Consider the following 14,808-nt stretch of genomic DNA (forward strand, 5'->3'; position numbering starts at 1 on the left):
AACAGTGGGTTTTGTATATAAAAGCAAAAAAAAGCTTTACATACTAAGTGCAATAAGAAGTACGTAAGAAGAGTTAGACCAATGTGCTACATATTCTGGCTAAACAAAAAGAAATATAAAAAAACTGTTGATTACAGGCTCTGTAGGAAAAAAAGAGATCACTAAAAGCTGTTCTTGAACTATGTCGTAATTACCAAAATCGTTAAGCTTTATATTACAAACGCTGTGCAGCTGTGACTGTTTTCTTTTGTCAGCTAATTTCATCTTTATTGCAGGATAACAAAATTCACCACTGTTACATAATGAAATTATTATATTCCAGTTTAAACTCTTGAATTTGGTGTTTTAACATATTCATCGTCAGCAGCAAAGGTAATGGGATTAAAGGTGTCCTTCCATTGTTGACCAGTGGGTAGAAAAAGGAGCTGTTTACTGCTGGGAAAAAAAGTCAGGGCTGATGGAGGGGAGGGAGGACATCCGCCTCCAACAGTTAGGTTTTAAAAGCAATTAGTAGATAAAAACAGCAAGCAGTGTTAGATTCAGGATAATCGAGAGAAAAGGGCCAGAAACATGTAAAAGACCACTTTAGGTTCAAATCAGTGCAGGTAAGTCAAGTGCAAAAACAAAAAACCAAACCAATACCAAAAACTAAACTTAACAAATCAAGCATACTTACAATAGAGTCACACGATGTGGCCCCTGCAGACTTTATTGGCTAATTTAAAAATTCCTCTCGAATCGTAAAGAGAAAGTTAATGTAATGTTTGACAGAAGCATGCTGGTGGTGCTTAACGCGCGCTTCCTACCTCTGACATATAGGTTTGCTGGGGCAGAGTAGCGGGTTCCATCGTTGTTGGTCGCCACGCATTCATACTTCCCCTGGTCAGACTCTTCGCTCTGCTCTATCTGGAGGGCTCCTGGTTGGGAATAGCAAACGGGGTAGCAAAGTATATTTGGTTAAAGCTATGTCGTTGGCATCAAGTTCACAAGCAAAAAAGAACCAAACAAAACAACAAAAAACAAAAAAGCAACGGGCTCGTTTGACCTCATGGAGGTCAACGTCAGTGCCCATCATTTCTAGATTTCTGTCCTTCTAAGCATCAGTAGATCAGTGAAATGAACCTTATAACTGATCGATATCCAATTAAATGTATGAATAAAATTTTTATAAACATTAAATTCGATCACTTATTGTCACAGCCTGATCCGCTGGCTGAGGTGAAATCGAGACTGTGCAATCGCACTGTAAGTGAGGCAAAACACTGCGATACAAATAGTTTCCTTCAAGAAGCCTAAAGTAGCAACACGAGAAAAGAAAGGAAAAAAAAACACATCGTCAACCAAATCCAAAGGGAAAAAAAAAGAAAAATAACACCAAAGTCAGTCGCTAATATATTTACCCTCTTGATGATCTCTTATTAAAAAAAAAAGCTTTTTTACCTATAGGCTCTAACAAGACACTCATCCTAACGCCAATGGAAAAAAAAAAAAAAATGTCACTTTGAAAAATAGGGGCAAGCCCGTCAATGTACAACATATCACTGGACTGGTCAATATGGGGATGAGTGATACTACTTCAGGGAAACATGGATCAAACAAAAGAGGTTTACAGTATAAGAAAGCAGCATAACAAGGGAAGACAATTGAACAAAAGAAATTTAGGTATGATTTTTAGCATATTCAATCACAAATCAGGTGTATTATTCTGCCTGCAGAATAATTTGGGACTTCATTTAAGTGAAGTGACTTTTCAAAAAAATGCAGCTCGTACCAAAAAATTGAAAAATGCTGCTGAGATATCTGGAAAAAATGTAATTGAACGTATTATGCAAGGCAAAAGCACCATATAACCCTCTGTAACAAAAGTTTTGACATGCAAATCTTAGCGAAGAAATGTATGTCGACACAACTTACAACCTTCTGACAACCCTTAGCTGAAAAATAAAATGCAATTGTATTAGAAGACAAAATTCAAAATACCGGCCTGAGCCGACAAGAAGGTAACCAGCCACTGCTTTAGCTTGTGAAAGCTACAAAAGACACCCATAAAAATCCACCAATGGGATCAGCAGTGTGGTGTCACATGACCCAGGGAAAAATGGCTTTATGCATCAACAACTCTCCGGCTCCATGTCACACGGCAAAAATGAGCCAATCGGGTCCTCGCCAGACTCTACTTGTTTGCCTTCCCAAACCCTGAAGAAAAAAAGTCAAAAAGTAAAATAGTCTCCAAACCCAAGAAAAGTAAGAAAAATAGGTGAAAGAGAAAAAAAGCACCGTAGAAACTTTATCAAAAAAGTGGTTGTTTGGGCTTTTTTGTAGAGGTACAGGAGAGGAAAGCAAATAGAAGAAATGGAAAAAAAAATAGTTTGCAAAGATAGAAAGAATTCTTTGGGAGAAAAAAGCAGAGGAGAGGCAATGTTGTCGTCAGCATGCCTGCGTGATTCCACAGCATCTGTGCATATTTTTAGTGCTGAACAAGAACAGCTAAGGGGGAAAAATGCTTGGTTGTTTTAGTTGGACAAAAAGAGGGACACATGATTCGCTATGGCCAAAAAGAAAACAAAAATGAAACGTAAAAAATAGAGTTTAAAAAAATAATTGTCATTGGATATGCTTATTCGAGCCAGGGCAAGCATATCGCAACTGAGCTAAACGGGCTCTTAAAACGAGAACACAAAGGAGTAAATAAAGCGTAGACAGAAAGATGAAATACGAACGTAGTCAACGAAACAGGACAAATAAGAAGGAAGGTCCATATGAACGAAATGGGATTCGGTCTTGGTAAACAGGACAGAAATGGAGGTGATTCAAGTGAATGGATGGATTGACAGCAAGAATGAATTTGTATTATTTTCATTCTGTGAACGTCAGTTCAGCACTCTTACCTCTTATTGGTGTACCACCTGGGTGGATAATATGAATGCAAATAAGATTAGAAAGAAGAAGCATTAGTACGTGTAGATAGAGGCTGGGGGCTTTGGAAGAAGAATCAAATTAGATTTAACAGGGTACGTAAATAAAGGTACTACAGGAAAAGAGAAAGGAGAGAGAAAGAGAATAAGAACTTTTTTTTCTGAACTCTACTGGCAAAGAAAGACAGGATTCATCATAGAAAAATCACTGGTCAGAGAGACACATTGGTGTACCACGGGGAGCTGCCATTTTGGAAGTGGCAATGGCTTCTGAAGACCATCTACTGAAGGGAAAGACTTTCAGGACTTTGTGGTGTGTAAGATTGAGAGCAGAGATACTTAAAGAAAAAAAAAAGTGTGATCCCTTTGCTTGACCTGAGCTAAGAAGAGCTGGTCACCTCTCTAAAGGTTCTTCAAATTTCCATGCCTAAGATGTGCTGGTGTTAAAAGATTAAGTGAGTAAGCAGTGGGTCAGTAAGTGAGTTACAAACATGTGAGGACAGATCATTATCCAGGTCAGTATATGACAATGCTAAGCTAAACTTTGGATAACCTCCAGATTGGGTGACGCTACAGCTGGTAGTGACAGGACACCGTGGGGTGAGGGAAGAGTGTATGTGCCTCTAGTAGTAGCCCTGAGACTAAACTATCTGTTAGTAAAATGCATGCCATGCATTTTAATAGTTGTTGGAACATGGAAATTAGTGGAGGTGATGTGTGCTTTAGAGCTAAGCACTTACCAAAGGATTCTGTAGATTTAAAAATATAGAGAGAAGAAAGACAGCATAAGAATAGGATTATATTCTTTAGGTAAGTTTAGTTAACAAGGTTTTGTTAATGCTTTATAAACTCTGAGTTGCACGTTAGCAAAAAGGATTAATGCTACACAATTCTGTTGAAAACAAGTCAGCAAGGAAGTAAGGTTAACACGATGATTTAACAAAGAACAGCTGTGAAATCTGTGAAGACAGGGGGTCAAACACACAAGACTTAAAATTTAAGTAGTTAGGCTAATGCGCTGTTATTAGCTGCTAAATAAAGTTGCAGGCTATGTGTATGTATAAGTTCTATATTGCGATATTAAAATCAAACTTGAGTATATATATATATATATAATGAGTATATTGGGGTGTGTCACAGGCAAAAAAAGCAAAGCTGGCAGCTAAACATTAAAGCAGGGACTGCTAAAGTCAATGAATCAAGGGGCTGGGGGGAGAGGGAAAAGCTTTACGAAGTTTTACGCACTACTGTGGCTGATTAGTCTCCAAAATTAAATGTATTTCTCAAACCTAAAAGGTCTTAAACACAGCAAATATCGACCCAAATTAGTTTAAGATACCTTTTGGAAAGTAAAATTTAGACAAAAGTACATTAATTCGATTTTTTGGGGGGAGGGAGCGTGTTTTCCTGTTTTAAAAGTATGCGCACTCCGTTGCAGATTCTGAATGAAGCCGAATGTTGAATATTAATTGTTAAAAGAAAAGACATAAGAACATGAAGAAAATGGTTCTAAAAAATTCTGCACCAATGCAGTGGAAAGGAAATCAACAGAAAACAGCAAAAGAATTCATTGTAAAAAAGTCACAGCAGTGAGCAATGAGGGCAGAAGTTGGGGCAGAAGCCAGCAAACACAGAGGGAGGGGGAACAATCCCAACAGCCCATGACAACACTGGAAGACAAAGGGAGACACACAAACGGACACAACACACCAGGGTGTACAGAAAGTAGAGGACAGGAAATAGTAGAAACAATGCCATTACCTACAAAATTAAAAGCCAAATGAGAAGTTAAATTATGGGAGGAAGAAGTGGATGAAAGAACAGAGGATACAATAGGGGGAGCAGATCAGATAGAAGAAAACAAGAAAGAAGACTTCCCTGTCCGGTAATTAGATTTTCAGCAGAGGAAACCTACCTGATCTGAGCTGTTTAATGCGCCCATTGTTGTTGCTGGTGTTGACAGGGAGGAAGTCTTTGAACCAAGAGATATCTGGGTCTGGGTTGCCGCTGGCAGCACAGAGCATGGTGGCAGTGCGTGTTCGCTCCACCACTTTCAACTGTGGGCCCATGTCTATGGTGGGGAAACCAGGGGGCAGCTGGTCCTCTGGAAATAGGTTATACAGACATTGTTGCATATATCAGAACTGAGGGTTGCATTAAACCTTGTGCTAGGGAGGGGGAAGAGACAATTGGAAAATAAAAGAAGAAAAAAAATCTTGAGGATTTAAAGAAATAGCTTGTACATGTAGCAGCATTTACAATACAATAAGCTAAAGCTAGCAGCTAGTTAGCTTAGCGTAAAAAGTTAACAGGCAGCTACTGTAAATAAAGCTCGGCTTAAAGAAATAAATGAATTATAAGGAAAGAATTTTATAGTAGATAGCTTAGGTAGCTTGGGGTAGAATAAAAATAGGTATCAATTATATGTTTTGAGTATTTATGCTAAGCTAATTTAAGCTAAGTTAAATGTCTCCTGAGAGTGAGATATGCGAGTGATAATAATCTCATCTCTCCACGGCATATAAATGCCACTCTTTCTTTTCCTGGGGGAAAGGATTCAGTGGCTACACGTGCAGCAGAGCTTTGATGTCCTTTGGTGATGGCAGGTGGCTTTGCCGTGTTGTAAAAGCTGTCTTGTTCCCGCGCACGTCTCAACTTTCTGATTGAACAAGGGCGAGCAACATCTTGCTGCCGTTTGAGAAGTGAAAGAAAATAACTCACGCTGCACTTTTGCCCCAACCATGTTCTTTGAGCAAAACAAAGAAAATCAAAGCCCAGAGCAGTTTTGTCTGAAGCTCTCAGCTCTCAACAGGAAGTATTTTCACTTTGAAGCAAGTGATGATCTCTGAGAGGCTGCAGACTCAAACACTGTCTACACCGCAAGATCCCCCATATGCAAAATATCTGCCGCTCTTCAACGTTGGCTAAGTCTTAACCTGCCAAACAAGACCTGCTTACTGTGAATGCCAATGAGGTTTATGTACATCTTTAAGTTTTGCTTTCCCTGCTGTGATATCGCTAATTAGTGTCTTCTGTTGCTTTCGTAAACGGCACCTTTTTGGAAACTATTTCTTCATTAAATTTTCATGAGGCGACATCAGACTAGAAACAGCTTTGAGATGCCATAGTCTGCAGCACAGCCAAACGACAATTATGGCTGCCTTCCAACAATGCTTTTGGGTATCTGGCATGAGAAGCCACCGCCATGGATAAATCTTCTCAGAAATACACAGTATTGCAAATGAGTGATTTCAGACTGTGCTGCAAAAGTTTTCCAATGCAACTCTGTGTCCCCGACTGAACTGATGTGTAAGGTAAAGCTTGCTGCATCTTTGAAAATGGACAACTATAGGCTTTTTAATAGTTTTGATCATTTCCAAGCCTATGGAGTGCACTCACTCCTTTTAAAGGTGCTGTTTTCTTTGCCAATATGCGCTTTTAGATATACAGGACATCTTGTCAGGGCACAGACATGGGTGGCATCTGGTTTCTGGAACTGGAACAATGACTCCAAATCCTTTGGGTTCTCTGGGTGGGGGGGTTAATTGGGCTTTTCTGGCATATCCCATCGAAGCTTCTGTGGATTGGGATCTGGGGCGTTTGGAGGCTGGGTCAAAACCTTGAGCACCTTGTTCTGCTGTCAGGAGGCCTCTGCCATCAGGGAGTGATGCTGAAATTGGTATATAGTTAAGCTGTGTGGCGTACTATGCAGTTAAATACCAGGAAACGAGGATTCCCAGCAGAAAGCTGCACTGTAGGGTTATTCACTTTACCTGTCAGTAGTTTTAATTTTGTGTCTGTCGAGAGCATACGTTATCTTTATCATGTCCAGCATCCATTAAGGTAATGAAAGATGCTCTGGCTTTAACTCTTGTTAAACTTTTGCAGTTATCTGGCATTGTGTCTGCTTGTTGTTGGCACAGTACAGATGCTCATAAAAACAGCAAGCACTTAGTCAAATCGCCTCCGTCAAACAGTGGCCTTATTTAATTTACATCGTAAATAACTAGAAAAGTATACAAGAAAAAGAACAGGGCTGATTTTTGGGTAAAGCACTTAGAAATTATTCAAATATTATTCTTTTTCCCTTGGGAACTTGTTTTTGCCATGATTCATAACCCACCGAGGGTGGCTAAATGATTGATGTTCAGTCTATTGTTTTTTAATGTTCATTTAATAGTCTTCAAGAACTATTAACATTCTCCATCAGCATATATCACCTCAGAAAAAACAGGTCTACAAATTAAACACTGACTCAGTCTGAAGTGTTTAGAAGATGCAAACAGGCGTTACAAATCTCAGTTATCATTCCCATAAATATAAACTGGTAATTCTGTCTGAGTTTAGCAAAACATCAACATAAAAATGTAAAGAACGGTCACAAATGTTTAACTATTGATTTTGCAAAAAAGGTGCAGTACTTGAAGTCTATGCACAAATTTGGTCCCAATCACTTAGCTCCAATAAAAGCTCTAGGTTAACAACTATCAAGGAATGAAAGAGCAGTTTAATGTGAGAAAGTGCACTGCTCATTCAAATGGAGAAAGACATGGAGGGAGGGGAAATGAATTAATTGTACATGGTAGCTCCTGTCCAGGCTCCCTCCAGCCTGTTCAAGGTCGAACAGACAATTAGTTGATTCTACAGTGAGTCCAAAGTATACCTGATCAAACACAATAGCCAGAGGCAAGCCTAGGAGCAGGGATGCGTGTTGAATATAGTAATTGGATGTGACAATCCATGCGAACTAAAATGCAAAGCTCGTGAAATTGCAGTGTATTCTAAAACAAAGTGCTCAAGAGATCATAATTTAGCTATCCTGTAAGATGTTAGAACTGTTCTCATGCTGCAGCTTTAAGGACTGCAAAAGAGGGACGGGGGACATTTCATTTTAAACTGTAAGTGGTATACCCCGCAAAATCATGTGGAATCACAGCCTTACGACTGATTCAGCCTACTGATTAACTACAGTGTCACACAGAAGAATTGTTTAAGGGGAAAAAAAAATGTGGGGTCAAGTGAACAACGTGCACTTTTGCCAAACCCATATTATCTAAATGAGTGTTGCATTTCGCTAAACCATATTTTTAGTGCAGTCAGCCGGTACGCATCCAGACAAAATTAATGATTTGTTACAAATAGTTCTGGCTTTGTGCATGCATTCCTACTTCGGCCAGAAATGTAGTTTACAGCTGCCTCGTGAACCCGCGCTCATCAAGAATGGTCACAAAGTCATGACATCGACAGTGAGCTATCTGAAAACTTTCCTCGCACCGATGCCAAACTTTAGATACAACAAACGCAACTACATTCATATTCTCAAGCCGCTTGTAACTCTTAGCTCTACCCTCATTTATTTCATAGTGAAGTGAATTACCATTGTGATAATAAATAAAGGAAGGGGAAATTGAACACAATTGGAAGCTGCTGCTGTGATTAACAACTGATGTCAACAGAGCTGCTGCAGCGTTCTCCTTATAAGGCTAAGAGAGCAAAATGAAATCACATTAATTGCTCTTTAATCGCACATGTTGCACATTTCTGAAGAACGTGGGTTATTGACAAGGCATTAGAGGTAAAGACTGAAATAATTAGTCAAGCAGAGACCAAGTGGTTTGCAGTTTTTTCGACTTGCAGAGATTGTCAGTAAGGAGCTGTTTCAGTGCCACTTAAAAGGTCTCAAGTGCATCCTGTCAGGAGGGGAAACTGGTTTGGGGTGCTTGCATTTGTTGTTGAATGTGTAGGCTGGAGTGAATACATTATGTCCTAGGTGCCATGAAAACGGCGCTAAGCCACTCCGTGCAATAAATGAAAGTCAAACCTGAAGGGTGAAATTAACAGGTAAAAAGAAAAAAAAAAAGTGGAATGGTTTTTACATAATTTTTCTCGCTCGCTTATTCTACCTGGCTCCGGACTGCAATCTCAAGGACACCCTAAGACAAGGGCACTTCCTGCTTTACAGACCCATACTGTATATTCAACAATGGATCTACACACTAAATGAGATGGAAGGGAGAGAAATGCTGAAGTCACCTTCTAAAGAAGTGCTGAGCACTGGTGCTTGATATAAAAAGACTCCCAATGACAATTTGCACACATTAGCCACTGCCAGGCTATCAGACCATATGAGTGTGTGGTGCCAAGTATTGGATGAGTATAAAAAGGACATTGGCTCAAAAAGTACCTCAGTGAGCAGATTTCTGCAGAAGACATAAGGCCATTGGACATAAACTCACCCCATTAGCAGATTATATCTATTGATCACTCATACAGAATACGAGCATAAGTGAAATCACATTTTCCTAGTATGACAACAGGGGCCATTAAAGTTTCTAAAGTGTTGCTTCAGTGCAGCAATAAATTCCAATTTTTTGTCATTTTTCAGTTGTAACTTAAAAGATTTAGTGACCAGAGTGACAAAACCCCTTTTTTCCAGGATTTAATTAAATCGACTGTTGGAGTCTGAACTGATAGAGGCGCCGTTTAGCCAATCAGTTACTCACAAGTGTACTTTAGTTGATGCAACACCGCGGTAGCTGTACAAGGCGACGTTTACAGTGTAACTTAGAAAACTAATGTGGTTGGATCTATGGACGCGAATTCATTTGTGAGGCATGGGGACCTGCACATAAGGCCAGAATCGCTGCTTAAATTTGGCACGCACTTACATGTTGACAGCTGTGTGACACTGGGTTCAGACATCAAAATGAAAAGCCTGTTCGTTTCTCCTGCTCAGCACCTACACAGGATCAGCAGACGTTCAACCGTGTCTTCGCTATCACTTTCATTTATCCGGTGAATGTCAAGCTGTGCACGCAGCACAGGTTTTTTAACAAAGCAACGCTGCAGTGTGCCGGTGTTGCCTGGCATCACATTTCGTTAAGCTAACAGCTTCGCAGCTTTAAGCAAAGTAAGTTTGACAATTTATGTGTAGTAAATCTTGATAGTCACACACTGGACTAGAGATGTCAAGAAGCTACACACTGTTCTAAAAATAACCAAGAAGTAGCACACATTGGTTGTGAAATGAAGTGTAAATTTAAAAAAAAAAAAAATTCCCCAGATCGTGAGTGATGCTCTTTTGTGACACTGAAATCACAGCTGGCTCCAAAAATACCCGATGAAGGAATCCGAGAAGAAAATAAGCCTTTGTTGCACCGGACTTTCCAAGTAAAGCCATAAAAACATAAACCTTTCCAGTCACATTCTGGCTTTAGTTCTGTGGTTGCTGCACAAGGATTGGATTTGGTCCGACCCCTTTTCTCCCCAAGCGGAACAAGACTTTTCACCCTCGTGGTTGAGGTTATTCTTCGGGGAAAATCCCCCGAGGACATAATAAGGTATATTTGTTGGACGTATTTGTGTGGATACAATCTCCTCAAAGAGGCTGTCACAGGTCACTTACTGTGGCAGCAGCACGGGAGTCTGTGTTTTGGTATCCCGTCTTCGCAAAAGATTGTCAATTATGAACGTGCAGGTCGATGTCTTTAACTATTTACACCACTTCTTATATCGTCCTAAAGATGATTTTTGCCCAATTCAGGAAATCCATCTGATCCTCGCTACCCCTCCCAAGATGAGACTAGCAGAAAAGAAAAGAAGCCGCAAAACATCAACCATGTCGAGTGTGACAGTAGTGCTTATTTTTCTCAGCAGTCTGAGCCCAAACCATTTTTCCCACCACACCATAGCATATAATTTGAAGTTGAGGGACACTGATTAAAAAGCTGTTTTAATGCTCTAAAATCCAAAACAAGTGAGAAAGAAGATCAGAGAATTTAGGAGGGTTAGAGTGCTAATCATATTAATCATACAGTGATTTTACTCAATACAAGAGCATTGTTTGGAATCGACGTGTTTCATGGTTTGCTAATACATTAGCCTGCCTCGACTCGGTTTTCTAAAAGAACTCTGTGTACACAGTTAAGGAGAAAGGACAAAGAAATTTAAATAAAGTATGTAAAATGAAAAAAGGATGAATAGCAAATAACTTTAATTATTAAGACCCAGACTTGCTCAAACGCTGCAGGCTTGAGATTGTTCATATGTTTATGGAACTTTTTAAAATTTTGGTTAATTTTGTTTTTGCCTAAACATGATTTGTGCTAATGCTCTAGATGTTTAAAGAAAGCAAAATAAAACAAGGTTTTATGAAAAGCAACGTTGTTGATTTCGTAACGGTGACCTGTATGATTTGTTCACGCTCCTCTAAAAACGCTGCGAGAGACGACCTAAATCCCCGTCAATAAAAAGTTCTGTTCGGCTCCTGTTCCACTGACATATTCATTTTTTTTCTCCCTTTGGCACGGAGAGGGAACTGTTAATTATGCTTTTGTTTTCACACAAACAAAATTACTCAACCAAACGTAAGAGCTCTTGATTAACAAAAGAAGGCAGCAATTTCATTTTGTGCCAATTCTATGACGGCATCTGTTCCATTCTTCTCTCCCTCCCCTCCGCTCTAATGTTTCACCACTTTCACCCACATCGCAGTTGATTTCCTTGCTCTATTTACAAGGTACACTTTATACTGTGGTTAAAAAAAAAAGATGCACTTTACAATCCAGCTCCTAATGAGTGACAGGTCCTGAATCTGAGCCCACCCTTTGCTTTATCAGCTACCTACAGCTTGGTTGAACAACCTCAATCTTGAACTTGGACATAGTTGCTTAGCTCAACACACCATCCATCATTCTGCCCATTAACTTTGGGCAGAGGTGAAACGTGTCCCCACATTAATTTTTGATCACTGAACTAGGACATTTGATGGTGTTTTTCTACTTTAGAACCTCTTAAATATTCCTTAAAATCTTTTTTCTGCTTTAGGACACCATGCTAGCAGGTGGCATGAAACAATATTTAACCCTATAACGCCAACTGAATCATATTTGAGACTTCTACATCAGCCTGATTTTTTTAAGCATGTTTTTTAAGCTAAACTGTGAGCAATAAATTGCACAAAAATGCTGGATGTAGCAAAAATGACATGAATTAAAGCTCATATATGAATACTGAATGAATTTTCAGGCAATTTTTTACATTTTTGAGGCTTTGCAGAGTTAAAAAATAAATAAATACTCCACTAATGCCTTAAGATTGCTTTCAGCATATAAATGGGCTGGCACTGCCTTGGGTAGAATACTTGGAATAGTTGAGATGCAAGTGAAAGCGATGACCCCTGACACTGGGAGCATAAAGTAACATTCATGAGTGGCAGGTCCAGCTATTAAAGCAACAAGTCTATAAACATACATGCGCGCTTGGTCGCAATTCTTAAGAAATTACGAATCGAGACGTCTAAATTCTCCCCGAATGCCCTCAGAGAATTCAGAGCCAGTATTTATCTCGTTGATACATCCCAGTGCTGCTTGGCACATATGTTGTCCAGTCTAAATAAGATTAGGTTTTTTTCACTCTAGAGCTTCCTTTGAGCCTGATTTTCCAAATAAGCCTCCTGGCACCTGCATTGGGTAGATATTGCTTAAGTAATCCAATAATGGAAAACAAAATGCTCAGCACTAGCGTCTAATAGAGCACACGCTGCTGTGTAGAAGGGGGATAATTCTGAAATTCTCCTTCCTGTGTTGCTCTTTAAAGGATTCAGGCTACTGAACTCTGAGTCAACCTTCAAATTGTTTTAAAACGTGGCACGTAGCTTTTATGATTGTCTAGACTGGAAGAGACTTTTCAAACATGAGAGTCTGGGGTCGTACTTCTGTACGTCCAAAAGCCTTAGATCAGCCGTATGGGAAAATCTTAAGTGGCAAGGGGTTGCTGCTTTCTACTTCAGGTTTGCAAATGCGTCCGTGCAGGACCTGCATGTCAGATCTAATCCTTTTGTATCTAGCAAAGAGCCCGAGGGTTTGTGTTTTCCATGAAAGCCCATGACTCATTTATCTCAAATGAAGATACATTTGCGCGTTTAACATTCAAGATCAGAGAGTGGTGCCTCTCGTTTTGGACGTATACCTGCATGCGCGCTGTATGTGCCAAAGCCTCATGTTCGGCATTAACGAATCATCTGATGTGAGGTGAAGAAAACCACACGAGGAATGTCAGTCAATTTAACAAAAACAAAACATGTTTCTGCAGTTGTTCCTTTATGTTTCATTTTGTGCGGTAAAAACAGCCCCTTGGAATCTTGGCTTGGCTCCGGAAAATATGCTTCAGTCTAGTTTATTAGTTGATTCAACAGGTACCGAGCACGCTAATGAATATTACCGCGAATGTGCCACAGTTGGCTCAAACCGCTAATTTCAATTTGCTGTAATAGAGTTTTAGGAGGAACATTCCCACTCTGACACAAAGTGGCATTAAGTCTCTCCAGCTTGGTGCCTCTAAAAGGTAGTTCAGTAATTTGCTGAACAAATACAGTCTCTTTGAGGAAACTGCTAAAACCCCAAGGCGGACAATGAGGGACCATCGACTATCCACTAAAACTTTTATTTGCCCACTGTGGCCTAAAGCAGTGAAAAAAAGGAATTGGTTGTGAAATACCATCCTGTGTGTTCTTTAAAACTCCTGCGATGATGAATGTTGGAACGAAATATGGGAGGAGGAAGGTGAAGGCGCAGAAAGCTCTCTTAACCCGAGGTTCACGGCAGTCTGTCTCGGTGAAAAATAGCTTCTTCTCCCCCCTTTGCCCCGCACTGATTGTTTCTTCCATAAATCCCCTTTGAGATTGTGTAATTAATTGAATGCTGATTATTTGTCATTAAAAAGCCTCACCTAATGCCTGAAATTATGAGGAAACCATTGTAGAGTCAATCTATTAATCACAGGCAACCCCCCCCCCCCCCCACCCCCACAAGAAAGCCTTCACACGTGAACAATTTCCTCATTCAGAGTGACTTTGGAGAACTAGTTGTAAAACTTTTAAGTCAACATTTTTCTTTCATTAAAGGATTTCATTATGCTCATTTCCAGCTCCAGCTAGATTAGGCTTGCATGAATCACTGTTCAGATTCATCTTTAGCCTCAGAGCTGATCATCTGTTACCTGAGATCACTTGTTTTAGCTCATCTCGCTTTAAGTCTTGCCTTTTAGTCAGCGTTCTACGGACTGGCACCAAGAAGGTAGATCACATGATACAAAAGCCAAATTACACATATTTCACATTTGCAATTTTCTTGTATCCTGACAAAAACAATACCCAGGTTTCAGCTTTCAGCCTCTCCCTTTAGGGGTCGCCACAGCGGCTCATCTGCCTCTATCTCTGTCTCTTCCTCTGTCACATCAACCCTCTTCACGTCCTCCTTCACTACATTTTCTCTGCGGTGTTTCTCTTTCCCTCCTGCCTGGCAGCTCCGTCTCCAACTTCCTGTCCTCCTCTGCACATGCCCAAACCATCGCAGCCTTGAGCCTCTAAGAATAACTTATGTTGAGCAATCAAGTTAGAGTATTCTTGTTATTAATTTGTCCACAACGCCCTTAAAACACAGCTGGAAGGTTTACACTGACACGAAGTGAGGTCCACAGAGAGAGCAGCTTTGGTTTTTTACAATTCAATAGAAAATATTGGGCGGAAAAATGAATTAAAAAAAAAAAAAAAAAGCTTTAAAGTGACCCAATCAAATGTCCCTCCAAGCCTGCCTTCCCCCATAGACTTTGTTTTTTTTTATGGCCACTGCTGCTGGGGCAGATTGGATCAGCCAAGCAGAGGGCATGCAACAGAGATGTACGCCACTTCTGGCAAGGCGACCCAACTCTCCGTAGGCCCAATGTCATTCATAAACATGACGGATTAGCTGTGATATTCCTCCATTTACAACATAAGCGAAGGGAGTGGGAGGAAGAGAATGAAAGCAGAGAGGGAGTGTTAGTGTCGGATGCCCCTTAGGGGTAGCGCTAAAATGGATGGGTAAAGAGCGAGATGAAACGGAGAGATGAAGCA

The 14,808-nt window shown here is 40.1% G+C and overlaps 1 protein-coding gene across 7 annotated transcripts in view; it reads right to left on the bottom strand.

Annotated features, from left to right (window-relative positions):
• Positions 1–14,808, bottom strand: part of LOC116333162 (receptor-type tyrosine-protein phosphatase delta) — a 397,398-nt gene that overhangs the window by 47,868 nt on the left and 334,722 nt on the right. For 4 of the 7 annotated variants that reach the window (XM_039609501.1, XM_039609502.1, XM_039609505.1 and 1 more), the window contains exons 5-6: positions 4,831–5,019; positions 807–917 (exon numbers count right to left, since the gene is read on the bottom strand). In XM_039609501.1, the coding sequence (XP_039465435.1) occupies positions 807–917; positions 4,831–5,019 (300 nt within the window). Of the gene's footprint in view, positions 1–806; positions 918–2,888; positions 2,907–3,655; positions 3,665–4,830; positions 5,020–14,808 lie in introns of all 7 variants that reach the window. The other 3 variants (XM_039609499.1, XM_039609500.1, XM_039609504.1) reach the window with 2 other exon arrangements.

The sequence above is a fragment of the Oreochromis aureus genome, linkage group 3 (genome assembly GCF_013358895.1).
Source record: "Oreochromis aureus strain Israel breed Guangdong linkage group 3, ZZ_aureus, whole genome shotgun sequence".
In the NCBI taxonomy this organism is placed as follows: Eukaryota; Metazoa; Chordata; class Actinopteri; order Cichliformes; family Cichlidae; genus Oreochromis; species Oreochromis aureus.